Source organism: Lissotriton vulgaris, unplaced genomic scaffold, assembly GCF_964263255.1.
Source record: "Lissotriton vulgaris unplaced genomic scaffold, aLisVul1.2 SCAFFOLD_1182, whole genome shotgun sequence".
In the NCBI taxonomy this organism is placed as follows: Eukaryota; Metazoa; Chordata; class Amphibia; order Caudata; family Salamandridae; genus Lissotriton; species Lissotriton vulgaris.
Window position 1 is genome coordinate 629406 of NW_028246755.1, and position 17393 is coordinate 646798.

General features: G+C 41.9%; 1 protein-coding gene across 1 annotated transcript in view; it reads right to left on the reverse strand.

Moving 5' to 3' along the window:
* Positions 1 to 1406: 1406 nt before the first annotated feature.
* The window catches only part of LOC147665755 (kininogen-2-like), a gene marked incomplete at its 5' end in the record, with an annotated part of 93465 nt that continues 77478 nt past the window's right edge, over positions 1407 to 17393 (reverse strand). Inside the window, one exon of the mRNA XM_086949545.1 lies at positions 1407 to 1767. Coding sequence (XP_086805671.1) covers positions 1597 to 1767 — 171 coding nt within the window. The remainder of the gene's footprint in view (positions 1768 to 17393) is intronic.

Here is a 17393-nt window from a genome sequence, read left to right on the forward strand (position 1 = left end):
TTTTCTCAGAAATTATTTTAACCCTATGTACAAGGGGAAGTATTAGTGACTTCACTAAGTGTTCTATATTCCCCATTAGTTCTTCCATAGGAGGGGGGTGCAGGGATTGATGCTCCATCCCACTTTTAATCGCTGGGGGGCAAGGCTTAATATGAGTTCCTTCTATTCTCGAAGCCGTGTGTCCTGATTTTGAGGATTTGGCACTTTTACATTGGTAATTGCCCCCCCCGCCCTACGTTTCCTCTTTTTTGCGAGAGTAATCTGAGCCTGTTTTAATTTAGAATTAGTACCTGTCGCTGACACAGGCAAAGATTTATCCACAGATGAAATATCCAATGACATTTCTAAATTAATTATATCTTTATTGGATTCAGATGATATATCTTGTTCCCTTAGCTGAAGTGGAATGCTAATGTCACCCTCCTGGTTCCCCCCCTTGCTCTGCTCTGGTGGTGATTTATAGGCGGAGTCGTGAGGGCGCGGCTTACTCAGGGCCCAGGTGGTGTAGCAGAGAGGTTCCTAGGACTTGGAGTCCGCCTTGGTGTTCCGGCGGTTCTCAACAAGCCCAGGATCGTGACTCTGTGGCCCCGGTCAGTCAGTCAATGTTCTCTGCTTGCACGGAACAAAACCAGCAAGGAAAGTCAGCAAAAAAGTTCTACATCTGCCCAGTGACCTCTACGCTGCAACCTCACGCCAAAAGCCCAGGAAAAAGCACAGCACTCCAACAGCAGCTCCAATCTTTTATTCGGCAAGGTAGTGCAGAGGTACAGATTTACAGTGTCAACTCGTTTCGGCGACACCTTGTTCGAGCCTTGCTGAAGGCCTGAAGAAAGTTGTGCTTCTTAAGAGCAGTGGAGAGTTAGTGTGCCGCTATTGGCTTAAGTAAGGTAACACCTTGATGCAATTCTTAACCCAGAGTCTGGTGTATGAACCCATCAAAATTGTCATGCCCATACCAGTGCTCCTTTCAATGAAAAGAGAAGACCTCAAAAACAAGTGCTGCTCAAGAGAGCTGTGTGTGTACCACAAGGGAAAAGGACCTATGTTAATAATATGGGTAACCGACGTCAACGAGCTGGCAGCCGCAGAACAGCATGACGGTTATTGATATGTGCAGGCTCTGGGTCCCTTACATTACTACAACAGCATCTGCTCTCCAACTTACCAACAAACATTCCCTGACACTAAAACTGTTTGACCAGACAGGGCTGCACAACGGCTCAATGCAGTCCAGCGCAATTTTGAGATATTATATGGTACTGGGGCGTTTTACTGTTATACGGTAATTTTACAAATGTACCATGACTGTGCGCTATAATCATCCCAGTACCATGTAAGTATCAGTTAAGCCCCAAGGAATGGGAGTGTTCGCTTGCTCTTTCAAAAAACAATTGAATGCAATCATCTAGTGATAAAACATTAGGATTTTATTATCAGTGTAATATGGATGACATTTTGAAGTAGGATGTATTGTCTCATTCTGACTGGAAGGCAGTTGCCAGGGAAGTGACTTCTTCCAAAGCCCCAGGTTGTGCCTTTAATTAATCCTATGTTGTCTCATAGCCACCCAAGATCTGCATCTTCAAGTGTCTTTAGTTACTGGGATAGTGGGTTCGGTGATTTGGGTTTCCAGGTCTCTTCGAGGCACATTGCAGTAGGAGCTTCTGGGACATATCCTTGCCCGTGATGAGTCTCATGTCCATCATCATGATTGACTGGGCCGACATCTCGAAAAGGACTGAGACCAGGGATGCCAAATGCTGCAACCTATACAAAAATATAAAACAGGATAGAAAATTCGTATTCTCCATACACCAATACGAAATACCTGATATCCAACATAGAAATATGAAGATCTAAGGGCCTGATTCACAAAGGTAAACTTATCATTTTGTGTAAATTTATGTTTGTTTTAGGATTCACAAATCTGCATTTTAATAGTATGTTTACGAATGCAGAGACCCTGAAGTCCAGGCGGAGAACTCCTCACACAAAAAGATGGGCATGATGTATATTTTTATGTGCAGAGCTCTCCGCACCGACCACGGAGTCTCCCCACTCGCATACTATTAAAGCACGGGTTTGTGAATTCCAAAACAAAGATAAACTTAAATTGGCTTTTTAATCAATGAGCAGATCCAGTTAATGGTTTCCATCTACGTGTGCGGCAGCGCCAAGATGCCTTTGGGCATCCGAGCGCTGTATAAAACTAAAAATCAAATCACAATTGTGTATGTTTACCTTTGTGAATCAGGCTCTCAATGAATGCATTTTAACCCCTTGGCTGCTGGGGCTATTCCCCTGCTGTGCTGGGGGGCGGGGTTGGGGGGCGCGCACAGCGCCCCCATGCTCATGACGAGCTGAGCTCGTCATGAGCCACAGTGCTCCGGTGCTCATGACGAGCTGAGCTCGTCACGACCACGCCCATTTAATGGAACGCTCAGCACAGCAGGGTAATTAGCCCAGCGTGCGAGCGTTCCACGGGCCATGACGAGCTCAGCTCGTCATGAGCACCGGAGCACCGTGGCTCATGACGAGCTCAGCTCGTCATGGGCATGTGAGGGGTTAATTTGTCCATGCACAAGACACATAGATATGGGCTCATGACTAGTCAGTGGGTGGGTCTCTACTCTACTGGAAAGGGACAGTCCATGCAAAGAACCGAGTTACAAGAAAGAAAGTTTAAAACAAGCCTTTGCAATGCAATAGGCCTCGCATTAGGAAAGTTTGAGCTATTGGTATTGTAAATGACACATTTTTTATTTATGTGTTGGTTTTGAAAATAGTGAAATTAATAGCTTTGTCATTTACAATGACAATAGTTATAACTTTCCCAAATGTGACACCTATAGCATTTGTAATTCAATATGTGTTGTATTTACGTGACTTAGATGTATTGATATTACAAATAACAATGGTTGATGAGAACTAAGCCTGAGGCTAGTCAGCTACAGCAACTGCCAAGAATATTTCCTAGTTGAAAACAAAAGTGCAAGCGAGAGTAAGAAATCACAGGCACGGAGACAGCCTGCAACCCGCTCGACCTGGGTCAGGAGAGTGCCCCTAAATCAACACCACCGGGACCATCAGTCAGCAAATCTGGGGAAAGGTTGTATTTAGAGGGGGAGGGATGCAGTGGTAAAGTCGCCTACTTTATAGCCCAGTGTTTGGATTAAGAGGTAGAAGAATGAAAGAAATAAAGAGAAAGAGACAGAGACAGAGTAGAAAGCAAAGAGATGTGAAATATTTGAAAAGTCAGAGGGCGAGTGGGTATATAAAGATGTAACACTAATACAAGAAGCAGATTTTCTGTATAAGTTAAACTAATTCAAGTAATCAAAGCAGCCTATGTGTGTTCATATTCCCAGATGCTGTGAACGGGAAAGGAGGGCCCAAGAGCAGAATTAACAAGGACTGAGGCTGTGTGTGTGTGGGTGGTGTGTGTGGGGGTTGTGTGGGATGTGTGTGTGTGTGGGGGGGTATGTGGGGGTGCGTGTGTGTGGGTTTGTGTGTGTGTGGGGGTTTTTGTATGTGTGGGGTTGTGTGTGTGTGTCAGGTTTTGTGTGTGGGGTTGTGTGTGTGTGGGGTTGTGTGTGGGGGGGTTGTGTGTGTGTGTGGGGTGTGTGTGTGTGTATGGGGTTGTGTGTGTGTGTGCGATGTTGTCACGCCCAGTAAAAATTAGAAGGTAAGACTATAGCTATGCACTGCTACAATTAACACGCTAGTAGTGAACGTCTTAATTAAAATAAGGGCATAATTATATATTTTTTGCTCCTAACTTTTGCATTGCCTTCAATTACAAGCAGGGGGATGGGGGGAGGAGAGCTGCCCCACTGGTATGCCGATCCAAACAAAAGCAGACGGCTGCCACATTTATGAAAGGACGGGGTGGGGAGATAATGAACTCAGCATTGCAGCATGTCCGCGATGAGCGGTCTGCTGTTAAAAACTAAATTAAGTAAAGCACGTGAAATGTAAGAATGCACAACATGGGCAGGACGGAGATGAGGGACTGAACAGCTGAGACGACCAAAATACGTGAAAGTGACTCACTGACTTTCATTACGTGCCATCTACAACACAGGCAGTAAATCCAAAGGTAAAAGAGGCGTTTGAAAACTGTCGGTGATGATGTCACCACACCACGAGTGCTGGAAGGGAAGTTTACTAATCCAGTGCCTTTCAGGTGTCTCAGAATGCTAAACGTCTTAATTAAAAGAAGGGCATAATTACATATTTTTTCCCCCTAACTTTTGCATTGCCTTCAATTACAAGCGGGGGGAGGAGAGCTGCCCCACCGGTATGCCGATCCAAACAGCAGCAAATGGCTGACACATTTATGAAAGGACGGGGTGGGGAGATAATGAACTCAGCATTGCAGCATGTCCGAGCGGAGCGGTCTGGTGTTAAAAACTAAATTAAGTAAAGCATGGCAAAATTAGGTAAAGCATGTGAAATGTAAACATGCACAACATGGGCAGGAAGGAGATGAGGGACTGAACAGCTGAGACGACCAAAATACATGAAAGTGACTCACTGACTTTCATTACCTGCCATCTACAACACAGGCAGTAAATCCAAAGTGACGTCGCCACACCATGAGTGCTGGAAGGGAAGTTTACTAATCCTTTAAAAACAAGGCCTCAAGTGAGAGAAATAAAGCAACATGCTCTCGGCATTGCTGTGGCGGGGCGGGGGAGCGCATTCCTTTCAAGTCTGATGCGGGGGCGGGGGAGCGCATTCCTTTCAAGTCTGATGCGGGGCGGGGGAGCAAATGGTGAGAGCGCTCCCGGCGCACATGCACTGGCCATAATCCGCATTCCAAAGCCCTATGGCAGCATTTCCTGGAGCCCCTACATAAGTCTCGCCCGAGCAATGCACAAGCGCATTGGCTCAGGCGAGACCTAAAATGAGAAGGGGGCAGGGTAAAAAACACCCTGATACCCTAGGCCTGTTCACGGGGTCCCACAGGGAACCCCAAGGCCCAAAAAAAGCATGGGTGCACGAATCCCGCCGACAAAAAAAGCACAGTCTCCAGAGCTTCGTTTTAATAAGCTCCCAGGTCGGCCAGGTACGGGGGCAATCTGTCAAAATGTATGTGGGTGTTGCACGGGCCCCCAAAGCCCCGGGGACTGCCACCTCCACAGGGCTTTATTAATTATGCAAGGGGGCACGCGGCCCCCCGCAGCCCTGGGGACAGCCACCTCCACAGGGCTTATTTATTATTATAAGCGTGGGGGGGGGTTCTTGCCCCCCACGCTGGCCCGGGGACCACCACCTCCCCGGGTCATTCAAAAATAATGGGTGGGGGGCCTTGCAGGCCCCCCAAGCCCTAGGGAGCACCATCTCACAGGGCTTCATTTTTTTATATGCGGGGGGCCTCGAGCCCTCCCTGCAGCCCCGGGGACTGCCACCTCCCCGGGCTACTTTTAAAAACTGTGTGTGGGGGGGCTTGCACACCCCCACACTGCCCCCGGGACCACCACCCCTCCGGGGCAAATATCAATGAAGTATGGGGGTCCCCCACCTGAATATTTAATTTGTATTTATTTATTAAACAAGGCAATGCCCCGGAGATTGGAGTCCCCGGAACTGATAAAGGCCGCAGAAGGGGGGGTCGCACAGCCCCCTCCTTCACAAAGATTATTTTAAAAAATCTGACAATGTGGCCATGCCCTGTCGGATGGGCGCCCCGGGGCCGAAATCAGCCTCGTGGATGAGTGACTCTTTGGGTGAGTGTGTGGATGTGTGTGTAGACCTATGAATCAGTGAGTGGGTATGTACTAACTGGTATTGGTGTGTCTATGCTTTCGAGAATGGTACTCTGTATTTTAGAGTGGGTGTATGATAGGTTATATTATGGTGTGAGGAGGAGCATCAGATACTAACTGGATGATGTCATCAGTAATATTAATTTGAGATGTCATGAGTTATGTCATCAGTTATGTCACTGACCATGTCATGAGTGATGTAATAAGTGACGTCATCAGCAGTGCATTGCAGGGGCGCGAGTTATAGTTAGCTCAACTAACTATAATAGCCAAATTTCTCGAGTTTTGTACTAGTGAGATGTCCAACTAACTATAACGTCCATGAAACCTGTAGTTTTTTCAGTGAATTTCTAAGGTTTTTTAAATGCTAATTTCTAACAATAACGTTCCTGAAACCTATGGTTTTTTCACTGAATATATATTTATATATATATATATATATGTGCACAGAGATACACATGCACGCCACATTAAACTTTATTTTTTCAGTGAAAAAATATATATACATATACATATATATATATATATATATATATATATATATATATATATATATATATATATATTCACTGAAAAAAACATAGGTTATAGACCATATATAGTTAGGAATTCGCATTTACAAAACCTTATTTTACTCACACAAAACCATTGAAATTCCATATATAGTTAGTTGCACTAACTATATATCGCGCACCCGCAATCCACTGCTGATGATGTCACATATTACATCATTCATGACATGGTCAGTGACATCACTGATGACATCACTGATGACATCTCAAATGACATCACTGATGACATCACTGATGACAACATCCAGTGACTGTATGTTTCTGTAAAGTTAAAATATGTCTTACATATTGAAGAATGAGTGGATGTATAAGTGTCTGGATGAAGGATTTAGTAGGTGCATGACTGACTGTATGAGTGAGTGATTAAATGTGTCTCACTGAGTGCATGAGTTAGTGACTAAACTGTCTTAATTTGTGCATCATTATGTCTGTTGTTCTGTAAACTGTTGCATGTGTTGATAAGTAGCTATATGAGTAACTATATGGGTTATTGATTGGTTGCCCAAGTATTTGTATGGGAGACTGAGTGTGTGTGTGGGTGGCTGGGAGGTGTATGACTCTGTGCATAGATGTGTGAGCAGTTGATTCACTAGATGTATGGTTTCAAAAGTGCATGTGGAAACAGCTGTATGGGCGGTTGACTGTGTGCATGAGTGTATTGGTGAGTGAATGGATATCTCAGTGCTACATGTCAAAGTAAGTACATATGTAAAACACAGTACATGTGAGAGTTGACATATATAAATAACTGTGCATAAGAGCCAGTGAATGTGTGAGTGGCTGTATGGATCATTGTGAACTTGTATCAGGGATTGTATAAGAGAGTAAATATGTGTTAGTATATGTTTGAATAAGTAAAGTTTGTATAACTGTATAGTTGAGGAAATGGAGGTGTGATTGATTCTTTGCATGACTGACTAGGTGTGTGAGTAACTCCATGGATGAGTGACAGTCTGTGAGTGTCTGTTTACACTGATTGTATCTAAGGTTATATTAGAGTCTGAAGAGGTTCATCGTATTATCACATGAATGATATCATCAGTGATGTGATCAGTAATGTCAAATGAGATGTCATCAGTGATGTCATCAGTGATGTCATTTGAGATGTCATCAGTGATGTCATTTGAGATGTCATCAGTGATGTCATCAGTGATGTCACTGACCATGTCACGAATGATGTAATATGTGACATCATCAGCAGTGGATTGCGGGTGCGCGATATATAGTTAGTGCAACTAACTATATATGGAATTTCAATGGTTTTGTGTGAGTAAAATAAGGTTTTGTAAATGCGAATTCCTAACTATATATGGTCTATAACCTATGGTTTTTTCAGTGAATTTTCAAGGTTTTGTAAATGCTAATTCCTAACTATATATGGTCTATAACCTATGGTTTTTTCAGTGAATTTTCAAGGTTTTGTAAATGCTAATTCCTAACTATATATGGTCTATAGCCTATGGTTTTTTCAGTGAATATATATATATATATACATACATATATAAACATATATCATCTGTATATCTATATAAATACAAACATAAATGCATGCATACATATACTTATATGCATACAGATGCATGTTATTTACATGAAAGTTGAAAAAACACTAATAAAAGCAAAGCTAAAAAGCCACCTCATTACAAACAGAATGGCTTTAACTTAAACGAGGGCGAGATCTATTGCATTTTCAATGCTTGTTTACTTTGGTTCCATCAAGAAGGCATTCAGATGTGTCACACATTTGCCATAAATTCTGAATGTTAGCACTCTAGTTGCACATTAGATCACTGTAGTAAAGCTACTGCTCACCAGGGACGTCTGCTGCTGGTATTCAAAGTGCATGTTTCAGTCTGCATGTCAGAATTTTTTTAATGAAATAGAAGAGGATTTGAGAAGTCACTCAAAATGATCCCTAATTTTTCTTTCTGAAGCACTAATCATACTTTTTATGGCAAAATTAACCCCCTCATGTTGTTCCTTTTTAAATTGAGTGTTTTCAGACTTACCACTTCATTCCAATCAAGATGGCTTCTGGTGTGCCATACTTTTGTCAGAATTAAGACTGTTAGCGCTCTAGTTGTTCTTTAGAACACTCTGGGACATTCTGTCATTGGGCTATACTTGGGGTACATCTGGGTGATATTTGGGCTACATTTAGGCTCTTTTGTCTCTGGTGGCCATCTTGGGAGACTGTATGTCAGATTTTTTTAATGAAATTGAAGAGGGTTTGAGAAGTCACTCAAAATGTGCCCTAATTTTTTTTTCTGCAGCACTAATCATAATTCATATGGCAAAATATACCCCCTCATTTTGTTCCTTTTTAAATTAAATGTTTTAAGAGTTACCACTTTATTCCAATCAAGATGGCTTCAGGTGTGCCATACCTTTGTAATAAGTAGGACTGTTAGCGCTCTAGTTGTTCTTTAGAACACTCTGGGACATTCTGTCATTGGGCTATACTTGGGCTACATCTGGGTGATATTTGGGCTACATTTGGGCTCTTTTGTCTCTGGTGGCCATTTTGGGAGACTGCATGTCAGAATTTTTTAATGAAATAGAAGAGGATTTGAAAAGGCACTCAAAATGTGCCCTAATTTTTCTTTCTGCAGCACTAATAATACCTTCTATTGCATAATATACCCCCTCATTTTGTTCCTTTTTAAATTAAATGTTTTAAGAGTTACCACTTTATTCCCATCACGATGGCTCCAGGTGTGCTATACCTTTGTAATAAGTAGGACTGTTAGCGCTCTAGTTGTTCTTTAGAACACTCTGGGACATTCTGTCATTGGGCTATACTTGGGCTACATCTGGGTGATATTTGGGCTACATTTGGGCTCTTTTGTCTCTGGTGGCCATTTTGGGAGACTGCATGTCAGAATGTTTTAATGAAATAGAAAAGGATTTGAGAAGTCACTCAAAATGTGCCCTAATTTTTCATTCTGCAGCACTAATCATACTTTCTATGGCAAAATATACCCCCTCATGTTGTTTCTTTTTAAATTAAATGTTTTAAGAGTTACCACTTTATTCCAATCAAGATGGCTTCAGGTGTGCCATACCTTTGTAATAAGTAGGACTGTTAGCGCTCTAGTTGTTCTTTAGAACACTCTAGGAGGCTGCAGTAGAACACAAAGGAATCAACTGACAGTCTCTGTCCTTGTTGGATGTACATGTTTTACTGAATATGTCAGACTTCATTTTCACATGACTGTGAAAGATAATGTGAATTTACAGAAAATATGCTTTCAGTTTAGCTTATAGATCCCCTTCCAAACCACTGTGGGAAAATCATGAGATATTAGTTTTCTTTCAAACAATATTCATGATATCACAGCAGAAGGTTTTTTCACATGGTAAAATCACCTTAGAACCCACCACAATTCCTAAAACGAGTATGGTACCATCAACAAATGATTTATAATGTAACTAAAGTCCTAAAACCCTCTATTAACTACAATGCGTTTTAATGAGGTGCTATCATGTATATTGGTCCCAAGATGGCTGCCAACACTTCTTGGATGAAGTGCTGACAGCCAATCAGATCAGATGTGTGGTTAGGCTCCGCCCAGATATATATCTTTTTTTGAACCTAAATTACTCAAAATCCACTGGAGCACATATATTGAGACCTAGCAAAGGCACATCAGGCTAACAGTCCCTACAATTTTGCCAAGTTTCGTGCAAATCCATTCAGCCGTTCGAGCTAAAAGTGAGGCCAACCGCCCTAGGGAAATTAACATGGGAAAAACGCGTTTTGGGACCCCCCTTTTTTCTCGGCCCCCCCTTGATGAAACCCCCCCAAATTGTCAGGGGCTGCTCGGAAACAAAATGTTCCATTTTCCTGAAAATTTCAGCCAATTCCGTCCACAAACGCCAAAGTTATTAGACATAGAATTTTAAAAAATCCCATAGAGAAAAAATCCTAACTATATATACCTACTGGCGACCGCCAGTAGGTAATATATATACATATATATATATATATATATATATATATATATATATATATATATATATATATATATATATATATATATATATATATATTTCTGGCATATTTTGCAATAAGTGGCACTATGCCAGTCTCAGCTTGAGCTCAATTGCCAGGAAGCAGCGGGTTCTTTTAGCGAGCACATAACAGCAGGTCGTTGTGATTCTTGACAACGAGTTCAGCCAGTTCTCTGTGCTTCTGGCAATCCTCCCCTTCTCCTCAGCTCATACCAATAGCATACGTATTCCTGATTCCTAGAAGCTACTTCTGTCTCTCAAGGAGGGCTGCAATCCGGTGTCCTGGTTCGGTTCTGACTCCCCTCCCCTTCCACTGTGCTGTCCAAGAGGTCAAAGGCACTCTGAAATCCTGGTTTCAGGACCCATCATATACCCGGAAATGATGTTATTTGAGTGCCGGGTGAGATAACCATTCAGGTACTAAACTGTACTCAAACATTTGTATTCAACCAACCAAATCCACGTGCACCTTTCTCCCTTATTGGTGTTTGGTTCCAGGGCAATGAGGCATCAAAGGCCATGGAAGACTTAACACAATATTCATTGTTAGTGGTGGATTGACATCAAATAGCTTTCATCCACTCAGATGTCACTGGGGCTCCCCCTCTACTATGTGAGCTGGACACTGAATATGGGGGATGGGCAGAGAGGAGCTATTCTTGGTCGAGGTGTGAAGAGAGGCAATTCCACCAGCCTTCCTTTCCAAAGTGCCACCTCCTTGCACTGAAAAGGTTACTTGAACTCGCTCAAGTAAGTGTAGTGAACACAGAGGCTTCCTCTCTTCTCTATTGAAGTTAAGTACAGCGGCGCAACTATCAATTGTGCAGCAAGCCCACAGGCACCGGGGCTCATTGGCATGAGGAGGCCACATTTCACCCATTACGGTATGTCTGTTTATACCACAAACGGAGTAGTGTTTTATTTTCCTTTCTTGCACTGGGTCCAAGGAACTCTTTTTGCACAGCCGGTTATGTGCATCCATGCCAGCCTTCCATAACACTAATATACTTTTCACTGTGCACAGAGGAAGTCAGGGGAAAGGTGGGTTAGAATATTTGTGAAATGAGAACAGCTAGAATCAAGGGGCCCGATTCACAGAATGAACTTAAGACTCAATCCTAAATTTACTACTATTTTGGTATTCACAGAATGAACTTACTACTTTTGGTATTCACAGAAGTTAGGATTTTGTCTTAAGTTTGTCTTAAGACAAACTTAAGACAGACTTAAGACAGACTTAAGACAGACTTAAGACAAACTTAAGACAGACTTAAGACAGACTTAAGACAAAATCCTAACTTAAGTCTGTTTTAAGTCTGTCTTAAGTTTGTCTTAAGACAAACTTAAGACAAAATCCTAACTTCTGTGAATACCAAAAGTAGTAAGTTCATTCCGTGAATGCCAAAAGTAGTAAGTGCATTCTATGAATGCCAAAATAGTAGTAAGTTTAGGATTGAGTCTTAAGTTCATTCTGTGAATCAGGCCCAAGGTCTATAACTGTGCTGAATAACAAACTTAATGTTGAGGCTTAGAAACTCAGAGTCCCAAGGAAATGGGTACTTCACCCCTACATGTATACAGGCATTTGCACCAAGCAGTAAAACCATGACTGCATCTAAAAGAATCAGCCACATCAAGGGCGCACTTTCCCTGTTTGTGCCTGGCGCACCTTAAAACAGGTGCGCCAGATGCAAACAGGGAAAGTGTGCCCTATTACATGGAATGCGCTGCCCCCAGGGCAACTGCGACCTTGTGCTGCCCTGGGGGTAACGCATTCAAGTGAAAAATGGAGGAGCATCTTTAAAGCCGCTCCGTGTTTTCACAGTGCAGGTGACAACCCGCATGAACTTAAAGGGGGATTAAAGATCCCCTTCCAGGCGGGTGCAGTCAGTGACTGCACCCACCTGCAATGGGATGTCTGGGGGGTCCATAGGACCCCCTTTCCCCCTCTAGAGTGCTGTTCTCAGGGGGCGCACTGACAGTGCACCACCTTTTAGGTGGCACAATGTCAGTGCCCCTTCTGAGAGCAACTTTGCATCTGTGCCCTGTGCTATCTTCAGGGGCCATTCCCTCATTTGCATGGGGGTCTGCCCCATGCAAATGAGGGAATCCCTTTGCCTCTGCACATCTGTAATATGGTGCGGCGCAGAGGCAAAATGGTTCCCTCATTTGCATGTGGCACACCCCCATGCAAATGACGGAATTGCCCCTGAAGATAGCACTGGCGCTTTATGAGCTCCAGCGCTATTGGTCTTAAAGAAGGAGCCACACAAGCATCTGTGGCCCCTTCTGTAATACCAAAGTGCCCCAGGGGCACACAAAGTGGGTGCAAATGATTGTTGCACCACCGGGGCACCTTCTGTAATATGGCCCCAGATCTTTTATCTCTTAACTAGCTCCCATATGAGACAAGAATACATTAAAAATTGCATGCATGACCCATAAAGCCCTTCACTTCAATACCCCGAGGTACCTTGCAAAAAAACTGGAGTTATCTGGTGGCTGTAGACCCTCCAGAAACACCAGCACCCTATTTTTGAAACCATAAAAATTCTACAAAAAGAATACGTAGAACCGAGCATACCCTTGTTAATTTGGAACTCCCTGCCTCCTGAAGTCAGATTGAACCGCACGACGGCGTAATTCAAAAGAGAAGTCAAAGTGTTATTGATAAACACATTTCTGTTCTAGAACCCATGAACTCTAACTTATGATCCTGATTTGACACAATGTATACACCAATGTGTATTACTAGCTTGTTATACTCCTGTTTGTTGATTAATCAGTTTGGACCGAGAATTGGTCATTTCCGCCATCTTGGAGCTACTACATCCTGTACGTAGTACAGTCCTCTTCTATGCTATTTGTTTCTTATACGTATTTCTTCTTTCCTTACCATTTGTAAAGAGCTCTGATACCCTCAAGGGTTATGTTCGCGCTTTATATACATTTTTCAAATAAATAAAATAAAAATTCAGTAGCGAAAAGAGTCGGATATATGATCGACCTTGCAGATTTTAAATTGCAAGAGCCATCGAACAGTCTCCCATGAGAAGTGCTGATAAAAAGGCCTAGTCCCTAAATTATGATTGCTACCATCAGCCACAATTTGTTTATTAGCCTGACTAGCAGGGCTGTAGTTTTACCTATTAGAGAGGGAGTACAATTGGCTTCACCCCTTCCACAGCACAGTCAAGCATTCCACTGTGGGGCAACAAAGCACGTTTAGAAATTCTCAGGGGACTCTTGCCACAACTTTCCATAAGCAATAAAAGAAATCATGCCTATTAGAAAGGTGAAATCAGGAGCGTGGTGACCACCAAGCCTACACCCAGGAGTAGAGAAACATAACACAATTTTAACTTTGACAATAATACTGTGGAAATCATAGTGTCAGTGCCATTTCAGATACAGAATGACGTTAAGATCAATACTTGCTAATGTTTTATCTCACAAAACACAAAACCTTTAAGATCTGGAGTCTTGAGGAGTGCGGGGTGACTAATATAATGTATTTTTGTTACTTTTTAAACATGTTTCAATACAAACATTATTGAGAAAATCTCTGAATTTTATTATCAATATCATCTGTTTAACATTTTTAAACTGGGATGTTATATCTCCTTCAAACTGTGGGACTTCCAAAGTCCCAGAGCTGGTGGGTCAATAATAGTGTGTCATCTCGGCAGCCATCTTTAAGTGTTGTCAGCTACAAGGAAGGTGGGCTCAGTCCTTTGGGTTTCCAGGGTAATCCAGGGCACATTGGGATAAATGGTTCTGGCTGATGTTGTTGACCATGACCAGATGCATGTCCATGTCCATACTCGAAAAGAGCAACACTTCGAAAAGGACTGAGACCAGGTATACCACGGACTACAGGCTAGACAAAAATACAAAACACTTTAGCACACTGGTATTTTGGACATGCCAATGCTGTATATCACACATCATACGTAGAAATTAGAATATGATCACTGTTTTCATGATCATTGATAAAAACATCATGAGCATTGGTCCAAGAACTTGGAAAATTAAATGACAAACAACGTTCATTTCTATGGTATTTGGCAACAAGAGGAAGTCTTCACATGAGTCAATACTTTGGGCCAAATATGTGGTGCCAGGGGTACCATACTGGCACTGTTGAAAGTGCAGGGAAGACACAAGGAAATTGCTTCTTAACTATTAAGTGACGGCATCTCATCCTTTCTGGTAAGGGACTGTCCATGAATAAGACACGAAAAAACAGATGTAGGAAAATTCAGTGACTGCATCCTTCTAACACCAGCATGGTGCACACAATGACAATGACTCATGACTGAGTACATCTCAACCCTACTAGCATGGATCTGTCTAAACACAAAACACTAAGGGGCTATTCACAAGCTGTATTTTGTAGTATGCTAGTAATACTACAGTAGTACTACTCACTTATTGTAAAATAATATCTGCCTTGCTTTTTTTCTGGGAGCTTTCCGCCACGGTGCAGCAGATCTATGCACTCATAAGACTACTTTTTTGCAGTATATGTGGGAGGGATAATAGGTAGCAAGTTATTAGTCATTTAATCCCCTTATATAAGGAACAACCCTTCCTCACACTGACATCTCTCTCTACTGAGCTCCTCCAGCAAAGCATATAACTGACTTATAGCCAAATGCACTCAGCGAGGTAAGTGCCACTAAGGCATTCTCCCACCCCGCCTAGGCCATGAGCCATCCATTATAATCACAACACCCTTGTCTTGGGAGGTGACCATCTCAAGTGCCTAGAAGCAAGTAAATTGGCATTGTGGGATATGAAAATAAAAATCATGTAATTGCAAAGCAATGGAATAGTTGGAAAAGGCAATTTTCCTGACAATTTCAATCATTTTCATGGCCATTTTGCAGCTTTTCATGCCTGTGACACAGACATTTCAAGCCCTAATATTTAAATGATTTGGCTTGTGGTGCCTCAATGTATCACAAAAGATCCTTATCAAAATATTTCCTTTTGGCATTTGGTTACTTGTGAAACTGAAAAACGTATATTGCAACGTGGGGACTCATTATCCATGAATGCAGAAAATGCTTTTTGCACTATTTTGGATGCAGCTTGGAAGAGAGTGTGCAGGTTCATCTCAGAACAAAGATTTGTGTTCCACTTTAACAATGGAACATACTGAATGTGCTCTGTTTTTAAAAGCTCTGCCATTACTGGGTGTGGGAGTGTAGAAGATGTGTGATATGGAAGGGATGTTGTGTGGAAACTTTGTGCATTTGATTCCAATAACACTGCAGCTGTTTTTCAAGGCACTGAGCTAATGTACCAGGGTGGGGATAGTCTGCCTCTAAGTAAATATTTTTTCTATTCTAGCACCCCTCCTTTCCCTCCCTCCCCTTCTCCTTGCCCCCATGCCACAGCTCTAGTCATTATTTGACACTTCAAACACAAGGAACATAAGGAAAGTAAACTGAATTCATGAACAAATTATTTCACAATCTATTGGTGGGCTGTGTGTGTGTGTGTGTGTGTGTGTGTGTGGTGTGTGTGTAGCATGGCCTAGTATTGCATCAAATGCACATTCAAATGTTTGTTGCAACAGAGTAAAGGGGAAATTCCAGTTTATCCTAATACAGAAAAATGAACACTAGTATAACACTTTTTACTGCATCACAGATTGCCTGTAACAATTGCTTTACACAGGCGAAGAGCTCTCCTAATAAGAGATCTCTTAAAGGTCTTTTTACCATATTGCTCAAACTCAGCACTGACTCCTGGATTTCGTGAAATATTTTTTTTAACAAAAATACATGAAACAATACTACGGTATAAACCATAAATGCAGATGTCCAGATGATATTATGCTATTTATGAATGAAGGAAGTGACTGCACCACTTTGGATACAAAAGAGTCCACATACTTAGAAGTCTTTTCATATACAGTCCCTATGGCCGAGATGATCGGCCAGGAGGGTTTTGCATATCCTTATGTATTTTTGGCATTAAACACAAAACTGGTGTAACTGGCTGGTCAATTCCCTTTACTGTAGCACATTTTGTTATTAAGTTGTATTTTAGCATTTAAACAACTTAACAACAAAATGTGCTACAGTACAGTGAATGAGAAAGTTATGATATGCAAAACCCTCCTGGCCGTCCGATCATCCGAGAGACGTTTGAAATGGATGGCCGTGAAAGGAGGCTGGCGATTGAGCGCGTAATATCGAATACAGTTTGAATCCGGAATCTGCCAGTGAGTGAGGACCTTTGCATATGGAATGAGCGCACTTGTACTTTGCGGCCAAATGTATGCTTTGTTGAGAAAATGCCGCTTTTGTTCTGAACATACACCATATTGACTACAAAATGCAGAATATGCCTGTTTCGATGTCTTTGCCCTGAAGAAGCCCGCATGGGCGAAACGCGTTGGCTGCGTTATGGTAAATAAAAAATAAAAGAATCTACAAAACTGAAAAGTGAAAGACTCAATATTTCTGGCATCGTTTTTGTATATTATTTGTGGGATTTGTACCCATTGATTTTGTGTTTTCATGACAATGCCTCTCCCATTTGTTGTATTGCAGATTTGTTATTGATTCAACCATTGCATGTATTTGATACTGTATTGAAAAAAGTGTATATATATTTATTTCTTTGTAGATACCCGAATTTGCGAATTATTATAAATTCAATAATTGATTTTGGCTGACATAGGAATGTATGTGATCCTAAATTTAAGGGGAGATACACAAAAAACTACATGTCTGTTGTCTCTGTTTATGAAGATGTCGTTTTCACGTGACATGGACCTTGGTTTGTTTAAAAATGGCCGTTCTCTCGTAACTCATGTGTCCGTGAGCAAGGAGCTAAGAGCTCCGAAACGGATTCGACAGAGGCCGAATAAAGATTTCTAGAAGCACCCCACCCGGCGTCGTCTTTCCTGGTTGTGGAAACATTTGTGTATATATATTACCTACTGGCGGTCGCCAGTAGGTAGTTATAGTTAGGATTTTTTTCAATGTTAAATCTCAAAATTCTATTTGGAATAACT